This window comes from Micromys minutus (genome assembly GCF_963924665.1).
Source record: "Micromys minutus genome assembly, chromosome: 4".
Classification (NCBI taxonomy): domain Eukaryota; kingdom Metazoa; phylum Chordata; class Mammalia; order Rodentia; family Muridae; genus Micromys; species Micromys minutus.
Genome location: NC_137973.1, coordinates 16,924,867 through 16,939,642, shown reverse-complemented (window position 1 = coordinate 16,939,642; position 14,776 = coordinate 16,924,867). Strand labels below are relative to the sequence as shown.

The 14,776-nt window shown below is 40.2% G+C and overlaps 1 protein-coding gene across 1 annotated transcript in view; it reads left to right on the top strand.

The window, feature by feature from the left end:
- Window positions 1-14,776, top strand: part of RXFP1 (relaxin family peptide receptor 1) — a gene marked incomplete at both ends in the record, with an annotated part of 114,735 nt that overhangs the window by 59,836 nt on the left and 40,123 nt on the right. Inside the window, 2 exons of the mRNA XM_080916567.1 lie at window positions 9,682-9,780; window positions 12,441-12,546. Of these exons, the coding sequence (XP_080772693.1) occupies window positions 9,682-9,780; window positions 12,441-12,546 (205 nt within the window). The remainder of the gene's footprint in view (window positions 1-9,681; window positions 9,781-12,440; window positions 12,547-14,776) is intronic.

Here is a 14,776-nt window from a genome sequence, read left to right as displayed (position 1 = left end):
GGTGTGATGGTGATGATATATATTTTTAATAGGATTAGAAAACGAAGTATATTCAAGGACTCTTAATGTTAATTTGTCCTGCACTTAAAGTTCAGAAACACTAAATGTTCCATAGCTTTGTAAATAAGCTGCTTATGTTGCTCTTGGGAGGACGGCTGTGCCCAGTGGTGCGAACAGGAGTCAGTTCCCATTTCTGAATACTACACTAAAGTTGGTGGTTTCTCTTTCTTAATGTTAAAAGCAAAGGAAGTGACATCAGTCATGATTCTGGTATTAATGTATAATTACGCTTGGGTATTTAAATCTAGCCAGCAGCTTAGAATCATGTATTTTATGTTTAAAACTAATTGGTTTTATATTCAGTAGTCTCTAAAGTACAAGGAGTAGAAAGCCTGCCTGTTCTAAAATTATCAGCCTGATTTTCACTTCAGGTACGTTTGTCTTTATCCAACAATGTTCAGAGCCAGGCACAGGAGCACCCAGCTATTGTCTCAGATACCTGAAAACCTAAGAAGGAAGATAACCTGAAACCAGGCATTTGAGGCCAGTGTAGGCAACAAAATGGATCCTATCTGAAAATATCTGAAAGTAATACGTAAGTCATGACTAGGCTATCCCCTTGGAATTTTCTTCCCAGAACACATCTTACTAGATAAGAAGTGAGGGATGGTAGTTCTTTTCCGTGACCTTAGTTTGCACTAAAAGTTGCCCAAGATAATGGCCCACTCCTTGGCATCTTCAAATGTTTGCCTCTGGTGGCACTAAGACCACAGGCATGTTCATTCCATACATCAAACGACCGTTCCTGTTAAAATTCAAATAGACTCCAGACAGCTGCTTTAACAAACTGCTGAGCTCAGACACTCTTCATCCCCAGGCTCATTCCAGTAGTTTGGAGCATCTCTCTTTTTAAGGACAATCACATTTTTAGCAAATGATGCTCCACTCTTTTCCAAAAATGTGTGCTGAATGTTGAATGTCTATGTGAGCACCGAGAATGCTCTGGTTTGCAGAACTCCTTATTAATGAACCCCTACTTGTTCATCAGCCAATATGATGTACACTTTGCAGACTATCCAATGAATTCCTCCATATTAATGAAGCAGCAGGCCATTTAACATGAGGCGGCATCACACCCGGCTTTGTTCTAGGCTCCTCTCCAATGGGAACATGTCTTTCAATTTTTGATTATTCAAAATTAAAAAGTGGGTGTTTCAAAGCTATAAAGAACGTACCGTGTACTCAAGGTTCAGGGTTCCAACCTCATCACCTCTAAAGAGAAATCCAAACATCAGAGAACCCAGAAGCAACCTCTGAAGTGTGTAGGGGAGACTTCCGAAGTATACAGGGGTCCACATAAGCAGAACAATGGTTTGCTACAACTTTTCAACTTTACAACAGTGTGAAAGTGATATACATTTGGTTAAAGCACACACACACACACACACACATACATTGAATTCTGAATTTTGCTAGTGGTATATCATATAACATTTTATAGTGTTGTACAGCAGCAGTAACCCTTGGTTTGATGTCAAGATACACACATGTAGGAAAAACTCCAGTATGCTCAAGTGTTCTATGCACTGACATGTGATGTCCAGTAGATTTTATATATATATGTTTATATATATCCTCTTAAAATATGCTTCATTGTGTACAATGATCATAGATGGGCCTGTGTTGTAGGACATGTTCACACCAGTGTATATGACGTTCTGAGCAAATCTCCCCAAACCCCCATGCTGTGTTTTCTCAGCTGTCTCCTTACTCTTTTTCCCTAGACAGTTTCACTTCGACTTTCACAGCATTCATACAAGTGTGATTTTATGTATCTATATAAATTCTAGAAACCAAATGTGAGAGAACGTCTTGATATTTGTCTTTCTGCAGGTGGCCTAATTCACTAATGTTATCTGAGAAATGTGTCTTCATTTTCCTGCACGTGACACAGCTTTTCTTCCTTGTGGGTAAAAAAACTCCAGTGTGTACATAAACCATATTTCCCTATACATGCCTCTGTGATTAGACATCTAGCCTTGGTGCTATAACTCAGTGACTGTGAGTAGTGCTGCAGTAAACATTGATGTACAAGCACCTCTTTTATGTTTGCTTCAGGTCCTTCTGCCACATGCCAAAGGTGGTGTAACAAAGGCACATGGTAGATCTCTTGATTTGAGAGACCTGATAGAATTTTCCACAGTAGATGGATGAATTTTCATCCCGCTCCCTCACCCCCATCCCACCCCACTCCCCACCCCACCCTACCCCGTGAGCAGAGTAGAAATGTATCCTTCTGTTCACATCCTCACCAGCACTTGTTGTTATTTGTTTTCTTAATGATGGCTATTCTAACTGGGTGAGATGGAACCTCAAAGTACTTTTAATGTGTACATTCTCTGATGGCTGGCAAGCTAGAAATTTTTTTTCATATATTTATTGACCATTTGTATTTTATCTTTTGAAGACTGTTCATTTGTTAAAACCAACTTGGTCCTGGTGAAGGACCCTTCCACATATTCTTGAATTGAATGTACAAGTATTTCTTTATTGCGAATCTTTGCATCTGTTTCCATCAGGAAGGTTGGTCTATCATTTCTTCCTTTTTCTTGTTTCTTTATCTGGATATCAGCATAACACTGGCTTCACCAAATGCAGTTTGGTAGCTTTCCTATTCTACTCTGGACCAGAATGAAAAGCAAATGTGTTAGTTTGTGAAAGATCTGGTAGAATTCGGCAGAGAATCCATCTGGACCTGGGCTTTTTTCAGCTGGGAAAATTTTTATTCATATTTTTAGTCTTGCTGCTTGCAGATTCATCTTAAATTGTCTCAGATTAATTAAATATGTCACATGTGTCTAGAAATATGTCTATTTCTTTCAGGTTTTCCTATTTTGGGGAATATGCAGTTTTTAGATACATCTCGCATTTCATATTTAGTTTTAGTAACTTCAGCCTTTCCTTTCTCTTTAGTTTGGCTAAGGATTCAACAATCTTGTCTTTTCAAAAGCTTAAGTCCTAGTTCCTCTGGTTCTGTGTATTGTCTTTTTCCTTCCACTTCATTCATTTCTTCCCTGACCTGATTTTGTTTCATTCTGTCATACGTTACATTCTAACTGGTTTCCCCTCTTCCACTCCTTCCAGTCCCTCTTCCCCGATTCCCTGCACTCCAAGATCCACTTCTCTTCCATTTCCCTTAAAAAACAAAAGCAGAGCAGGCCTCCCTGAGATATCTCCTGACTGTGGCATAACAGGATAGGAGACTGGGCACAAACCCTCATATCAAAAAGATGTCTGAAAGAGGCCAACTGAAGGAGAAAGGGTTCCCAAGCACAGAAAAAAAAAGTCAGAGACATCCTCATTCCCATTGTTGAGAGTCCCACAAAAACACAAAGCTACACAACCATAAGGTGTATATATAGAAGATCTAGCTCAGAACTATACAGGGTCCATATTTGTCCCTTCAGCCTGTTGGAGCCCCATCCTGCTTAGTTGATTTTGTGAGCCATGTACTCCTGTTTTCCTGAACCTCTGTCTCCCATAATCCCTTCTGCTCCTCTTCTGCAGGGTCCCCCTGCCTCCACCTAACATTTGACTGTGGATCTATGCATCTGTTCCCAGCAGTTGCTGGGCAAAGCCTCTCTGATGACAATTGAGTTAGTCATCTATCTATGAGTATAGCAGACTATCATTAGTGGCCAACTTCCTCTTTCACAATCAATTGATATAGCTAATTTTTCTGGGTCTAATAGTCCGGGTTGGCTTTTGTGTTTTAGAGCTCAAAATAAGATCATTCAAGGTCTTCTTCGCTTTAAAGGTTTGGTTTGCTTTATTTCGTTTGAGAAATCTGCTGCTATTAGGATGGGCCTGTGTTTATATGTGGCTTTATGTTCCTCTATTACAAGTTTCAGCATTATTTCTTTATTCTGGATATTTAGTACTTTACCTAATATGATGTGGGAAATTATTTTCTTATCTTGTTTCATTGGTATCTTCAATGCCTTGTATACCTGAATGGGCATCCTTTTCCTAGATTTAGGAAAATTTCTGCTGTAATTTTATTGAAACTATTTTCTAATACCTTTTGGAATAAATTCATATCATTCTTCTATGTTCACGATTCCGAGATCTTCTCTTTTCATAATGTTATAAAGATTGGATCCCTTAGAACTGGGTTCACCAGTGATTGTAAGCCACCTGACTAGAAATCAAACTCAGGTCCTCAGGAAGAACCACACAGGCTCCTAACCACTGAGCTATCTCTCCAACTCATATGACAGTTTCCTATAGAGTTTTTTCACTTGACTCATAGAATTCTTCAGTGTTTCAGTTTAGTTTTTCTTCAGTGTTTCTATCTCTTGCTGGTATTTTACTTTCACATCCTATGCTGACTTTCTTTTGTCATTCAAGTGATTGTATTCTCCTGGAATTCATTCAAGAGTTTGTTCCTCTTTCATTTCTTTTTAATTCTTTGTCAGAGATTCTGCCTGATTCACTCTCGCTGGAGGTAGAGCCTTGGATGCTCATGCTTCCTGCTTACTGCATTTAGACTTTTTGAAACAGGTCATTGGTTGGCTGGTTGGTTGGTTGGTTGAGTTTTGTTATTTTTGTTGTTGTTGCTTGGTTGGTTTGGGGGTTTTATTTTTCACTACCCTTCTTTCAGCAGAAGTAGTTGCAAACTTCAAGGAGGACTAGGTTGTAGTAACATTGAGATTTCCTTTTCCTCTGTTATGTAGGGCATCAGGCTTACTCCCCATTACAATCCTATGAGAAGAATGCTATTCTCAAAAGCTATCACTACCGAAGGGTTGGCGCACTTTGAAAATACTATAATATCAAATTGTTCCCCAAAGACTTGACCTAAAACTCAGCCAAGATATAGAAAATGAATATTCCCAGGCCCCACACTGGCAAAACAGATGAGAACTGTAACAAAGGAATCCACGTTCTTGGTAAATTTCTTGATTTCCAACTTCTATTGTCACAAAGAAGACTGGGTTTTCACTGGTATATATCCAAGTGCTCCATCCATTCAGTGAATATTCTCCCTAACTCTTTTGTCAATATAAGGTATTCTGTAGATTACCCTAGATCTCCTACCCCCAAAAAAATGGCAGAGAATTAAATCCCTGCAGTAGTTACTAATGTATAAAAAATTGTGTATCCTTAAAATATCAAGCATATATGAGTTAAAATATAGAAACACGTAATACTAAAAAGCTGTTCTCTTAAAAATGCTAACTCCAACTTCTCAATTCTGGCCAAATGTCTCGTGTTCTGTGGGCCTGCCTTCTGCTGGGAGGAAGTAAAGGCTAGGAAGGAGAAAATGCCTTGGCAAGCAAAAGAAGGTAAAAACTAATTACCAAGAGGCTTGGTTCTGTGAATATTTTATTATTTAAAAAGAGATTTCTACAAAATGCATGTTCTGGATTCAAAAAGAATAAGGTTTGTACTGTTTCTGCTAGTCTAAAATTCCTTGCAGCTGTTCCGACTTCACTTTCACCTTTTTCTGGTTTTCCCACTGCATTCTGTATGTGTGTGTGCCAGGGGTGGGGGAGGAAGGTGGAAAAGAGTGCAGAGAAGTAAGAATGAGCACAAGAAAGAGTAGGAGTGGCTCTATTCCAACCTCAAGTGTCCACTCGGTGTGTCAAGGGCACTGTCCCAGACATAGCAGTTGGTTTGAAGCCAAAACTCTTGATTCGTGAGCTTATCTGGATCTATCATTACAGCAGCTCAACTTTAGCAGTCACTGGAAATGACAAGAAGAAGTTCAGTGAGCAGCAGATATGCAGGCATTCCACTCCATAATACGCATGCTGTCCAGCATGTCACCTTTGAGAAGGTCACCAGCCTGACAGCCGCCATAATGAAGGGGAAGAATCCTCAGTGAAATGAATATGGAGGCCACCAACATCATGGTCACCTACTGTACCTCAGCGGCCGCTGTGCTGCATGAGCAGCTCATCTATATCCAGTTCTTTTACCACTAATCGGGCTACAGGTGTCCCCATATCTAACACCCAGGACCCCACCCCCTTCCCATGCCACTCGTGGTAACCATGACAATAACAAATGGAATTGCCATCACTTTCCCGATGACCAGCTCTACACTCAGCCTGACCCCATGGCTCCATAAAGAAGTATAAAAAGAGTATAAATATTTAAGTTTCTTATACCTGTTATGAAGCAGACAGCATGTGGTGGGTTTTATGGGGACACATACATCAGTATCACCTGCCATAGGGTCAATGTTGTCTGTGAAACTACCCTTGCTTTCAACAGTCCACTTGGTTCAAGATGGTGTCCCAGCAAAAGCCCCATTAAGATAGTTTTTAGGAAAAATAAAAGAAGAAGAAGAAAGATTGAGCAACAAGAGTTGAGTTGCATTACACCACTTGAACTTGTTTGACAAAATTGTTGCAACAAAGTTTACAGTGATGGCCAACACTAATTGTCACTGGGACAAACTTAGAACCGTCTGATAAATAGGTAAATAGGGGGTTATTAGACTAGATTAACTGAGGAAATGACGCCATTTCCTCAACCAAGTTTTCTGGGTCTTGTAAAGGGATAGAAAAGAGCCTGCAGGCAGTGGCATGAAGTAATTCAGCGCAGTGTAACAGTGAGGTTATGACTTCCCCCAAAGCCATGGATTGTAACCTGGGAGCTAAACTGAGCTCTCTCTTTAATTTGCTTTTGTTGGCATATTTTATCACACAGCTACAGTAAGGAAACTAAGATAATCACATACATGGCATTCCTTAAAACAGAAGAAGGGCAAGAGGGCAGTCATAAAAGACGAATAACCAGGAAAGGGCACCAAGCCCATGGTGCTAAGTCACTCCACAGGGTATAGTAAACATGTGACAACTTAAAATAGTCCACTTGTTTAAAAGCCGAGTTAAATATAGGACCTGCTAAAGAAGTACTGCAAATGACAATGTGTCAGTCACTGGCAGGCCCATCACTCTCGGCAGGAATGAGGTGTCACCTCCTGAACAGCCCCGTGTTCCAGAGAGCTGTCTTGTCACCTGCTTTCCCTCAGCCCCATCCCTACACTACTTCTGAATGGGAATATCTGACCAGGTGAGCTGCAGCCACCTCCATCCACACTTTCACAAGGCCTGGCAGCCTGAAGGGTCAGTTTTTCAGACCCTCCTAAGACATGGTCATCCTCTCACTGAGTCATCTGTAGCTGTGATGGGAAAAGCAACCTGGGTTGGAAGAACAAGCTCCCTAGGGTAGAGTCCAAGCCTGGTGTGTGCGTGAGTTCCTGGACTGATCTTTAATGCCCCACCAAAAGAAGAAAGAAAAGAGGGGGAGGCAGGAGAAAGGAGGGGAAAGGGGAAAAAAGAGGGGGGAAGAAAAGGAAAAAGAGGAGGAAACAGCAGCCCTTACTATCAGCAGAGATCAGTGAGTCACCTACCTCTACATTTCATTCATAAATACATAACACCTCATAAGAGGACTCTGAAAATGAATCTATGTGGAAAATTCTTGCAAACACTGTAAATTACAATACTTTCTTCAAGTCTAACAATAATAAACTTAAATTTCAATTCCCAAATGCTTCTGTGTTGATTAGAAGAGCCAATTAAATGTTTGTAAAGGAGTCAACAAACTGCCAAGTCTAGAAAAGGAGAAATGCTAATACTATAGACCCCACAACCTGATAGACACACGTGATACTATAGATTCAACCCAAAAACTCACACACACACACACACACACACACACACACACACACACACACACACCAGTCTGCTTGTTCTTATAACCAAGGTTGCTTTTTCTATCACAGCTTCAGAGGACTCAGTGAGAGGATGTGCAGGTCTTAGGAGGGTCTTCTTGTTGCAACAAAGTGCCTGGCAAATGGGACTAAGAGTACACAGCTTTACTGTTGACACACATCAAGGGTACAGTTCATTAAAGAGGGGTCCCAGTGGCCAGAGGCTTGGGGCAGCTGGTCACATTTACATCCACCGTCAAGAAGCACAGAGATGAGACATGTAGAACATTTGCCTCATAGGCTGGAATAGATTCCTTCCTCAGTGCTGGAGAAAAAAGGGGGCACAAAAGGTGATAAATTATTATACTCAACCTACTTCATTTTTATTCAGTCTGGAGCCCTAACCTAGTTCTACAGTCATTCTGCAAACATCTAGTGGGGGTTCTCCAACCTCAACTAACTCAACCCAATAATCCCTCACAAATATGCCCAGAAGCTTGTATTTTTAGTGACCCAGGGTTCTGTCAAGTTGACACTGCAAAATATCACAAGTTTACACCTTATCAGTTTGACAGTTAATTATATCTGTTAGGCAATAACTGTTCTTTGTCACTGTAGACTCATGGCCATCTCATAATTCAGGATGAGTCCATTCCAACTTCAAAAGACTACACAGGCTTTAACAGTCTCAACATCATTTCAAAGTCCAAAGTCTTTTGACACTAGAGTCAATGCCTTAACTGTGAACTTCCATAAAGTTACAGATGAATTCTACTATTCAATGGCACAGAATAACTGCTCCCATTCCAACAGAGACGTTGCATTGTCCAGAAAAGATTAGACCAGAGCAGGACCAAATACCAAGTCATACAGCTCCATGTCCAGCCTCTGGAGCTCTTGACAAAACAGTCTGGGCTCCAAAGGACTCTGGTGGCTGCTTTCTCCAGCTCTGCTGCCTGCAGTGTGGTCTTTGCCTTGAGTCAGCTCTATTTCTTAGAGTCAGCATTTCTGTCTTCTCTTCCCTAACACTAGAATTACAAGAACATGTCATTATACCCATCTGTTTTGTTTAATTTTGGTTTTGGGTCTGGTTTTGGTTTTGTTTGTTTGTTTTAATGTGGGTTCTGGAAACTAAACTCAGGTGTGTGGAGAAACACTTTTCCAGTTGAGATAGCTCTCTGACCTGCTGCTTTGCATGTTCAATACAATCATTCCACCCATCTTGGTTTTCTAATATTATGAAGAGACATCGTGATCAAGGTGACTCATAAAAGGAAGCATTTAATTGGGGGTTTGCTTACAGTTTCATAGAATTAGTCTATGCTCATTGTGGTGCTGAGGACTTACCATTCTGGTTTGAAGGCAGCAGGCAAAGATAAAGAGACACTGGACTTGGTGTGGGTTTTTGAAACCTCAAAGACCACCCCCAGTGACACTCTTTCTCTAACAAGGCCACATCTATTCCAGCAAGGCCACTAAACCACTTACCAACTAGAGACTAAGCACGAATGGTTGGAAGAGGGTCTAATTCAACCCACCACAACTGCCTATCCATGTCTATACATTCCCCAAACAAGTTTAGGTGAATAAAGATGGCGTGTCTACACATTCTGAGAATCAATTTCAGCTCATTAAGGTGGTCTAGGGAAACATAAAACAGGGTGGAGAAAGCATGGTATACCACATCGACGCATATTTGACCATCGATGGCCCAAATGTGGTAAGTAGAACTTGCAGGAAGCTACTATAGCATTTGATAAATATGGAGATTGGGGCCACCCCAGTCTTCCAACTGGGGACAGAAATGTACACCTGTAGGAAGTCCTTGAGGATAATTAACTACCTTCAAGACTCACTGCCTTATTTTAGAGGAACTACTTTTGCCAAGATAGTAAAATATATTGGCCTGGTTTTCTTTTTTAACTTCCTCGATGTTGGGTTTGTCTTTACAGGAGACAACAATGGGTGGTCTCTGCAACTGGACAAATATTTTGCTAATTACTACAAACTGGCTTCCACAAATTCCTTTGAGGCAGAAACTTCCGAATGCTGTAAGTAACCACAGCAGCTGAGCCTCCCCTTTGATGAGGTCATGCTAAGATTCTATGATTTTACTTTCTAGATACAACATTTCGCTTTCAAACGTCAATTATGGTTTTCAGGTTGCAAGCATTGTAAGAAAGGAAACTCAGTTTAATTCTGTTCTTAAGAGTACCAGGAATCAATCAAATGAGGTATTGAAAACAAAATCAATGTCAGTGGCCAGGGTTGCTATTTGATGTAATGTCCTTTCTGCCATCACAGGCAATTTTTTTTTTCCTTTTCCTATTTTTCTTATTTTATTTTTTATTTTATTTTTATAGGGGACGTTACAAGGGTGAGAAATGAGTGGTATTGGGAAGCATAATGTGAAATTCCCAAAATATCAATTTAATAATTTATGTTAAAAAGAAAAGGCAGAGAGAGAGAGGTGGGGGAAGGACTGTGCAGTGAGAGAAAGCAAGGAAATGAAGGGGCAGAGCAGCTGCCCGGTCCTGATGTCTACAAACCAAAAGGTGCCTAGGTCTCCAGCCAGGGCTCCAAGCCACAGCCCTTTAAAAGCCTTGACTGCATTTCACTCCTGCAGTCCCTGCTGAACACTTGCAGGTATTGCCTGGGGTGTGGAAGGGAGAACGCCTGAAGAATAGCTTCTTCATGGTTTTAAAAATTCATTCTAAAATAATTCCCTTTAAATACATTTTGTCTAGTTAATAAATTTTGCAACTATATCTACATGAGTGCCTTGGACCTATAATTTCCAAAACTATACTCATACACCAATGGTTGGGGAGGGTAACTCTTTGGCTGTATTCTTTTTCTTGTTGTTCTACCACAAATTTAAAGTTTAGCTTTTCACACTGATCATATGTTTTTACCTTCACTACTCAAATGAGAATAAAAGACTACCAACCACCCCCCAATGTACTGGTATACACGTCTCTACCGATAACCCCTAAAGTATGTCTCTCCCAACAACGCCCCAATGTACTGGTATGCACATCTCTCCCATAAATTATACGACTGCCCAGCAATGTTTGTCAGCATCATACCTGCCTCTCAAAGGTGGGAAACCAAATAATTTAATCATCAGAAAGCAAACATTCAGCTGGTGACGTAGCTCTCTGGCAGAGCACTTGCCTAGCATGTATGAGGTTCTAGGTTTAATTCCTAATTTTGCTGAAAGAATATGCCAAAACCATTTTTAAATGTAAAAGGCATAGCATTGTTATTGATATAATACAAAAACATAAACTAAGTATATTATCTGAAAATGTAACTTCATTTTTGTATTTTATATATTATTTTCAATTCTAATATTTAAATTGAAATTTCATCTCACTCTGCTAAAAAAATTGAATTCAATCTTATATCTTATATTCCAAAAATATTTTACCAATTTAATTTTACAGAATTAAATCATTAACACATTAACAAGTTATAAAAAGCAAACATTAAATGACAAAAAAAGGTAATAGCAAAAAAATTAATCCATAAACAAATGCTCAGTGTGGTCTGATAGTCCATACCTACATGAATGTCAGACATAAACTTCTCAAGGGTAAAATGGTATAAAGCCAGCAACACCAGACGCTTGGTCAGTAGATCTGATGTTCAAGGGCATCCTGGGCCACACTGGATGAAAACACTGGAAAGAGAGAGGGAAAGAGAGAAGGAAGGAAAGCAAGAAACAAAATGAAGGAAAAGAGGGAGAGAAAGGGAGGGTAGGAGAGAGGGGGTGCACTCTTGTTGAAGAGAATTCAGCAGCTGCATCCAAAGCTCATTAAGGTCAAAGAGAGAAATGTCAGCTTGCGTACCCCATACTACAGTTTGTAAGAAAAGCACAGGTGTCACCCAAGCAACCCTGTTTTGCCTACTCTGTTACTGTGGAAGAGATTTATCACAAGTTACCATTCAAGAAGTGTGGCACTACACAATAAATGGTAGATTGAGATTAATACAGAGGTAAATTTTTTTCAGTGCCTAGAAGACATCAAAAGGCTCAATTTTTAATTAGATTTCTTTAGAGAGAGTGGGGATTACAATTGCTGAGTTAAACATCTTTTCAAGTAGTACATGAAATAACGGTGGGGTGAAACTTAAATTAAGGTTCCTGTTTTAACGCTTTTCTCACGTCCGATTCTCATTAGAAATGAACCCAAGATCAGCTCAGAAACATTTTGAACACTTGAAAGAATGTGAGCAATTTACATTTTAAAGTTACCTCTTCAGAGAAATGTCATGGACAGATCATATGTCAGATAGCCAATGCATGATTAAAGTTCAGCTTTGAAGGATTTGAGGGGAGAAATTGTTTATCCGTTGTCTATAAGCATTACCCTGCTCATGAAGTAAGGTCAAGACCAGGCCAGTCAAGCATTAACATTAGACAATTAGATCCCATCGCTCTTTCCTTTTTAAAAGATTTTTTTAAATTTGTGTGTGTGTGTGTGTCCGTGGGTGCCTCGGAGAACATAGGATTCCTTGTTGCAGGTTACAGGTGGTTGTGGGCAAACTGTGGAACCTTAATTTAAAGCGTTCACCCAAGTGCTTAAGTAAAGCATGACATGCTGCCACCGTGGGCGATGTTCTCATGCCTTTGCCTTTCTTTCTCTTCGTCCCCTCTTCCCCTGGCCCCTCGCTTCATTACTCCTCCCACCTCCCCTCTGTTCAGTGGTTGGCTCTGTGCCCATGCATTGTTTGTGCCGAGACCTAGAACTTGACTGTGACGAAGCCAATTTACGAGGTGTCCCATCAGTTTCTTCCAATGTGACTGTAATGTAAGTAGCAAAGATGGGCTCGTCCTTAAGGCTGGATAGTGCTGCAGCGAACCTTGTAGACTAACACTGGGTCATCACCGAGAGTGCGTTTTGGGTTCAAAGACGGTTTCATCCCTAAATCAGTTATGATGGATTTTCACACATGGCTTGAAATACTTTTGAATGTTAGGCCTCACCTTAAATTACTGCATAAGCAAGTCTGGGAAGTGTTGATTACTTGCAATATTTCACCTAAGCAAAGGATGCCATCCGTTTCTCTTGCTATGGGGTGGGGGAAAGGCCAGATACATACTACTCACAACTTTCTCAGTACACAGAATTTTTATTCGATGCTTATTGCAAGAGCTGTTTTAGAGTTATTATGTTTATTATAAGCAAAGAAGCTTTAGTGTACTCGTGTACAAATAAAGAAAAACAAGCAAAATAAATTGGAAGAAATAAAGAACTTCACATTTAAATTAACTTCTAAATCACATTTTGATGCAGACATATTGATGTTGTGGTCTTTTCCCACACAATTCAAACTTACCTATAGACAAGAAAAGGGGGCGTATAAAAAGTGTCCAGCTGAGTTGAACATTTGTGATGCTAAGTTTCCGGTCCTGGTCATTTGACTTCGCCAGACCTCAGCAGCACACAAACAAAGATTTTGATCCAGTTTTTTTTTTAAATAACTCTACAGAAAATAGAGGCTTCGGTGTATTTTTATTGAGTTTGTTGGGCTTTGGGTTTTGTTTGTGTGGGTTCTTCATCCATGTGTTTTAATATCTTGTGACTCTGACTTTTTGGTTCACGCAGACACAGTGAGAATAACCCTTGGGTATACAGGTGTTGCCTTTCTCAAACCACCTACACCACAACTCAGATGCTTGGCACCCAGGTAAAGGGGCTGCAGCAGGGTCACCAAGTTCACAGAATCTGGGTGCTGCCCAGTAGATCTCAGTCTGGGAACATAAACTGAGAACCTGGGGAAAGTCATCCACAAAGCTTGCTCTCTGAAGGAAGTGACATTTCCTAGACAAAGAGGAAGCATCCTCTAGTGTCCTTTCTTCCTCACCTCCCACGATTGTCACAGCAATCAGTCCACTAGAGGAGAATAATGGCTCCCATAAAGAAACTGACGAAGGTCCTGGGAAGAGCTTCTATGAATTCATTTCTAACTCTAGAAAGAAAGAATTATCACCCCCACTGCCTACACTGAGTTACTGGAAAATCCAAATGAAAGTCTGATGCAGCCCACCTCAGATATTCATTTTCCCACAAGCAATATTGGAATTCGTTTGCCAGCAATCGAACTAATCTTCGTGAAAGGAGCAGAGAAAGGATGCTAGAGGGATGGGGGTGGGGAAAGTAGAGTAAATGATGCAGATAAAGTATGATTCAAATTAAAAAAAAATATTCTGGCCGTATATGTATAACATGTATACAAAAATAGATATGTATCAGCCATCTTTAACGCAGGAAGGAAAGAAAGAAGGGAAGGAGGGAGTGAGGAGGGAGGGAGCGAGGAAGGAAGAGAGAGAAAAAAGGACAGTTAAAAACTAAACCTTAGATCATAGTCTACAAGAACACAAATAAAAAAAAAAACTATAAAGTGGCTTCAAGGCACCTGCCCTGAATTTCAGATTGATGGAAGAAAGGGAGGCCAGGTCCCAGGAAATGCTAGATTTTGTTATTTCAATTTACCTTTAACAGGCTACTCAGTAGTTACTCGACAGGCATTCGTAGATGTAGGTATAACACTCAGAGGTTTAAATCTACAATGTTTGGGTATTTCTAAGGGAAAAAAATGGGAAAGAAACAAAGAAACAAAGAAGGAGAAAACAGTATTATCAGACTTGAAGTAACTCAGTAATATTGTACTTGCTTAACATATACAAGGCCCTGAATTCATGTCATGACTGTACACACACACACACACACTGCAACTCTGACTCTATATAATACGAGAGACACAGCTATACGGCATTGCCTTATACTGTTGACTAAACCACTTGACTCCAGTTGTCCGTGTGGACTTTTCTTGCAGATCCCTGGCTCTACTGCATACCTAGTTCCAGTCTGTTCTGTTCCAGACAGGGAAAGAGCCCTGGGCTTTAATGTAAATGCATTACAAGACTAATATTGTATGTTTCGCTAGTAAGGTAGTTTTTCCAGATGTTAAGCTGCAACTATTGTAGTGAAATGTCAGAAACAGCCTAAGTCGTATGTAAGTTAAGTATCAAAGCCA